The 6,000-nt window shown below is 37.9% G+C and overlaps 1 protein-coding gene across 6 annotated transcripts in view; it reads left to right on the forward strand.

The window, feature by feature from the left end:
• Positions 1 to 6,000, forward strand: part of LOC115216820 (solute carrier family 12 member 2) — a 371,203-nt gene that overhangs the window by 300,863 nt on the left and 64,340 nt on the right. For all 6 annotated transcript variants that reach the window (XM_036506827.1, XM_029786404.2, XM_036506823.1 and 3 more), the window contains 2 exons: positions 2,856 to 2,990; positions 5,240 to 5,346. In XM_036506827.1, coding sequence (XP_036362720.1) covers positions 2,856 to 2,990; positions 5,240 to 5,346 — 242 coding nt within the window. The remainder of the gene's footprint in view (positions 1 to 2,855; positions 2,991 to 5,239; positions 5,347 to 6,000) is intronic.

Raw genomic sequence — 6,000 nt, forward strand, 5'->3', positions numbered from 1 at the left:
GCTGGTACATTATTTACATTTGACAGATATTTGTCCTCCTCTTGTTTGTTGCTAACACGTTTCAGCTGATATGCCCTCCAGCTGGGGAAATTTCAAACCTGGGTTCTCATTCCTAAGGTATTTTCCGATATTATTATTATTCAGGTCACTGCCTGGAATTGAACTCAGAATCTTGGGGTTAGTAGCCTGTACTCTTAACCACTAAACCATATGCCCATGGGCAATTATGGAGTGAATTTTAGGGCTTATAAATCTAATATTCTCCTATCCTTCCTTTATAAAATACCTTAGGAATGACAAGCCAGGTTCAAAATTTCCCCAAGACACCTGATGAAGACTGGAGGGTATATCAGCCAAAACATTGTGTTAACAGCAAACAAGATGAGGACAAATATCCGTCAAATGTAAATAATGTAAATAATGTACATAATTCCTCATCTCTTAAATATAGAACTGTATTATTAAGCTGGTGTTTGGAAAATAAATTAACATGGAACTTTGATGGAATGTATTAATTTGAATTACTTCAACCTTTTTGTTACCATATTTTTTTTGAAATACACTGTCTTTGTCTAAGTGAATTTTGAAAATAATAAGGAATTTAGCAAAATTCTTTGTTATTATTAATCTGGTGTTTGAATCGTAAGTGAACATGAAATTTCGATGAAAGGTTTTAATTCAAAAAAAGAAGTTTGTATCGTAGGACCAAGGGTGGTGTTAAGTGGATTGGTATCAAAAGAGCTAATTAATGTATTAGCATTTAAATTGCCCGAAATTGGCCCAAACATTCTGCTTCTTTTATGTTCAGACTAGCCAGATTCAACATCTCACACCTACCCTACAATGTCATTCTGAAAACAAACAGCCACATCACTGAAATCTCAAAGCTATGAAGTAATGCATGATTAATTCAAAACTACGTGAATAAATAAGGATTACATTTGACAGGATAATCAGAATGCTAACATGTTAGCTATATCATTATTGATCCCTTAAATAGACATAAGGCCTCAAATTCGTGGGTGTTAAGTATTGTCAATAATATTAACCATACGATTTGGAGAATGGTACTTTATTTTATTGACCCTTGGAAAGATGAAAGTCAAAGTTGATCTTAGTGGGATCAGTATTAGCTCCTTTTATTATTGGAGATTTCAGCAACATGATTCAATCAGAATTTACTATGAGATAGCGTTTATTAACATCTCTGTTTATACTTCCAGTATATGGAGGTTTCCCAAATGTTTGTAATGCTACTTTCTACAGACATCTTGGTAATAAGTTTATTCCAAATCATAAGGTTAATCCAGTGTCAGTATCCTTTCATATTTGTTGGGTGTAGTTGAAGAAATAGAAATCCAAGGAAGAAAACTGGTTTTAATTTACTCGCTTCAATTGTACCAAATATAAATTTATAAATATAAATAATATACTAACATTAAAGAGTTACTATATTTCCTTCATGTTGAGGCACATGGCCCAGTGGTTAGAGCAGCGGACTTGCGGTTAAGGGATCGTAGGTTCGAATCTCAGACTGGGTGATGTGTGTATTTATGAGCGAAACACCTAAGCTCCACACAGCTCTGGCAGAAGGTAAGGGCGAACTTCTACTGACCCTTTCGCCACAACTTTCTCTCACTCTTTCCTCCTGCATCTTGCAGCTCACCTGTGATGGACTGGCGTCCCATCCAGGTGGGGAACCTATACGCCAAGGAAACCGGGAAACCGGCCCTTATGAGCCAGGCATGGCTTGAGAAGGAACGAACATATTTCCTTCATGCCATGCTAAATAAAAAGTCAGTATTTTCTTTTGGTGTATGCCATTCTGATGAAGGCGCATAGCTTAATGGTTAGGGTATTCAGCTCATAATTGTAAGGTCGTGAGTTCAATTCCCGGCCATGCATTGTGTTCTCAAGCAAGGCGCTTTATTTCATGTTGCTCCAGTCCACTCAACAAGCAAAAATGAGTTGTACCTGTATTTCAAAGGGCCAGCTTTGACATACTCTGTGTCACACTAAATCTTTCTGAGAACTACGTTAAAGGTACACATGTCTGTGGAGTGCTCAGCCACTTGCACATTAATTTTGTGAACACGTTGTTCCGTTGATTGGAACTGATGGAGTGCCATTTTTTTTTTGCCATTTTGACAATTATGTTTTTTTTTTCGGTTGTGGAGATTTCTCAAGATTGACTGCAAGGCTAATTTTCTTGGAGAGAAGTCTAATTGGTTGAAACAACACCAAAATACCAATACTGATTATTACTTTGATATCTTGGTGATAAAGAGTAGATTGTTCTCAAAGTAGATTTAACACTTTTGCATTCAGATTACTTTTAAATGCAATGCTTATTTATTCACATTGTTTTGAACTAATCAGGTCTTATCTCATAGCATTGAGATTCCAATGATGTGATTATCTATTTTTAGAATGACATTGTAGTGTAGGTGTGAGAGGCTGGATCTGGCTGGTTTGATCATATTTTGGATAGACTACTTGGGCTGGATATGGTTGGTCCAAATACTAAAGGGTTATGATATCCTGGTAGATTTTGAATTGAAAGTTGTAGGAGGAAGCCCTATTATGTGATCCACTCTAATGAAGCTACAATGAGCAAAGCTTCGAAACCTCTGTCATCCATTTTTCCTTATAAAAATATATTACAAATTCATATAATCATACACGATGTCTAAATTTCATGAAGTGACATGTAATATGAGATTATTGTTTCATGTTTCTTATGTAGCTTTTATACATTGCCATTGATACTTGTAACAATTTGACATGGAATGTGGTTTGTCCACATCTTTTTGGGGTTTTCTGTGGTTAACAAGTAAGAATAATTTTTGTACCAGGATCCAAATGTCGACAGCTTAAAAGTACAAAGAACTAAAGAAGAATACAGTTGGCTTCAACGTAGGAAAATAAAATGTTTTTATGCACCAATTGTTGCTCCAGACTTTCGTTTAGGAGTCCAAGCATTTATGCAGGTAAATATATATATTCTTTAGTTCATTTATCTTTTCACTATTTCTTCAGTCATCCTCTTCTGTAAGCTCTTTCTCATCATCATCATCATCATCATCATCATTTAATGTTTGCCTTCCATGCTGGCATGGGTCAGACAGTTTGACAGGAGCTGGCCAGGGCAGAAGACTACACCAGACTTCTGTGTCTGTTTTGGCATGGTTTTTATGGCTGGATGCCCTTCCTAACACCAGCAGCCGCACAGTGCTTTTTATGTGGCACGAGCACAAGACAGGTTAGCTTTGGCATAGTTTTTACAGCTGGACGCTCTTCCGAATGTCAACTACTACCAAAATTATTTACCACTATAGAACGCAGACATTAAACTATGATGATGATGGTATCCATCGGTGATAGGTATCCAAAGGTGGCAAGCTGGCAGAAATGTTAGCATGTTGGGCGAAATGCTTAACGGTATTTCGTCTGCCGTTACGTTGTGAGTTCAAATTCCGCCGAGGTTGACTTTGCCTTTCATCCTTTCAAGGTTGATAAATTAAGTACCAGTTACACACTGGGGTTGCTGTAATCGACTTAATACCTATGTCTGTCCTTGTTTGTCCCCTCTATGTTTAGCCCCTTGTGGGTAATAAAGAAATAGGTATCCATCATTACAGCATATCCAAACCAGTGCAGTCATCTTCTCTCATAATCGCATCAGCTGATTCCTCTGTTGACTAAATTTTCCTCCTTCAGCTTATTTTTTGCTCTGTCTTTCATGGATGCAAACATTACTGTATCAGCAAAACAAATTTGTCTCATTTCATTTTGTGATGTAATGTTTTAGTCTTAATATATGTCTGGAAGCATGGTCATGTGGTTGAGAAGCTTGTTTTCCGACCACATGGTCTTGGGTTCAGTTCCATTGCGTGGCAGTCTGGGCAAGTAACATCTACTATAAGTCCTAGACTGACCAAAGCTTTGTGAGTGGATTTTGTAAATGGAAACTGAAAGAAGCCAGTTGTGTGTATGTATGTGTGTGTGTGTGTGTGTGTGTGTGTGTATTTCCTTTGGACTTTTCTCTTTCCCCCTTTCCGACGAAGAGATATACTCGAAACATCAAAAGCTCCCTCTTTTTACTGAGCATCAAGCTTATACATTCCTTGTGCATGTCCTCTTGTTGTCTGTTGATTTTATTATTTATTTGAATTCATTGTTTATTTGATTTGATTATCTGTCTGTTTGTCTGTCTGTCTATCTATCTATCTATCTATCTATCTGCCTGTCTATCTATCTATCTGTCTGTCTGTCTGTCTGTCTGTCTGTCTGTCTGTCTCTAACTGTATCTCTCCATCCATCCATCCATCTATCCATTTGTCTGTCTATCTGTCTGTATCTGTCTGTCTGTCTGTCTATCTATGTCTGTCTGTCTGTGTGTCTGTCTGTTTGTCTGTATGTCTGTCTGTCTGTGTGTCTGTCTGTTTGTCTGTATGTCTGTCTGTCTGTCTATCTGTCTGTCTGTCTGTCTGTCTATCTGTCTGTCTGTCTGTCTGTCTGTCTGTCTCTAACTGTATCTCTCCATCCATCCATCTATCCATTTGTCTGTCTGTCTGTGTCTGTCTGTCTGTCTGTCTGTCTATCTATGTCTGTCTGTCTGTCTTTATATATATATATATATATATTTTATATATATATATATATCATATATGAAAGTAGTGAGCTGGCTGAATCATCAGCATTCTGGACAAAATGCTTTAGTGTGTTTCATTTGTCTGTACGTTCTGCGTTCAAATTCCTCCGAGATTAACTTTGTCTTTCATCCTTTTGGGGTTGATAAAATAAGTACCAGTTAAGCACTGGGGTTGATGCAATTGACTTATCCCCCACTGCTAAAATTTCTGGCTATGTGCAAAATTTGAAACCAATATATTTGTGTGTGTGTGTTTTGTACCCTTGTCTTTGCATCATGTTGTGATTGTAAATGTGTATCACCATCTTATAAGCAATGGCATTCATGTCTAGTTTACCATGAAAAGTATGTCTGGTCTTGGAGAAATATTACCTTACTTGGAATCAGGTGAGGGTTGGCAACTGGAAAGGCATCAGGCTGCAACATATCTGCTTCAGTAAATTCCATCCAACTCATGCAATCATGAAAATGTGGACGTTACATGATGATAATGATGGTGATCGTGGTGGTGGTGGTGGTGGCGGTGATGATGATGATGATGATGATTATGGTATTGATGGCTGTGTATTTGTTATCTTTCTACAGACATGCGGAATAGGGAAGTTACGTCCAAACACTATGGTTATTGGTTTTAAGAATCGGTGGAGGCAGGGAGAACCGAAAGAAGTCGAGGATTACTTTAATACCATTCAGTAAGTAACAAAACTATTCTTTTATTCTTTTACTAGTTTCAGTCATTTGACTGTGGCCATGATGGAGCACTGCTTTATTGTTTATTATATAAACGGTAATGACCCCACCTTTAGTCATGAATGACTATGGGATTGCACCTAGAAAGTTCCCGTCCCGGGCACAAGTCCAGGCAGGGCTGTTTATGGAAGTCCAGCAGTCGCCCATGAATACCAGCCTCCCCTCTCCACACCCCTGATGTTTTCCAAGGGAAAGGCAAAGGCTGATACAGCTTGGCACCTGTGACATCGCAACTCATTTTTACAGCTGAGTGAACTGGAGCAAAGTGAAATAAAATGTCTTGCTCAAGAACACAACATGCAGCCCGCTCCAAGAATCAAACTCACTACCTCCTGACTGCATGGCACATTGGGTAAAGTGTTTTCTATTATAGCCTCAGGCTGACCAAGGTCTTGTCAATGGATTTGGTGGACAGAAACTGAAAGAAGCCTGCTAAGTCTTTGTTGCCATGTCAGCAGGATAGTTGAAGATATTCTTGAAGATGCTGTCATATACCAAAAAAAGATTTTGTTCTGCTGTGAGCTGACAGAATCGTTAAAACATCAGAAAAATAAATTCCTTATAATATTTATTTTCATCTTCTCACATTCTGAGTT

This window comes from Octopus sinensis, linkage group LG10 (assembly GCF_006345805.1).
Source record: "Octopus sinensis linkage group LG10, ASM634580v1, whole genome shotgun sequence".
In the NCBI taxonomy this organism is placed as follows: domain Eukaryota; kingdom Metazoa; phylum Mollusca; class Cephalopoda; order Octopoda; family Octopodidae; genus Octopus; species Octopus sinensis.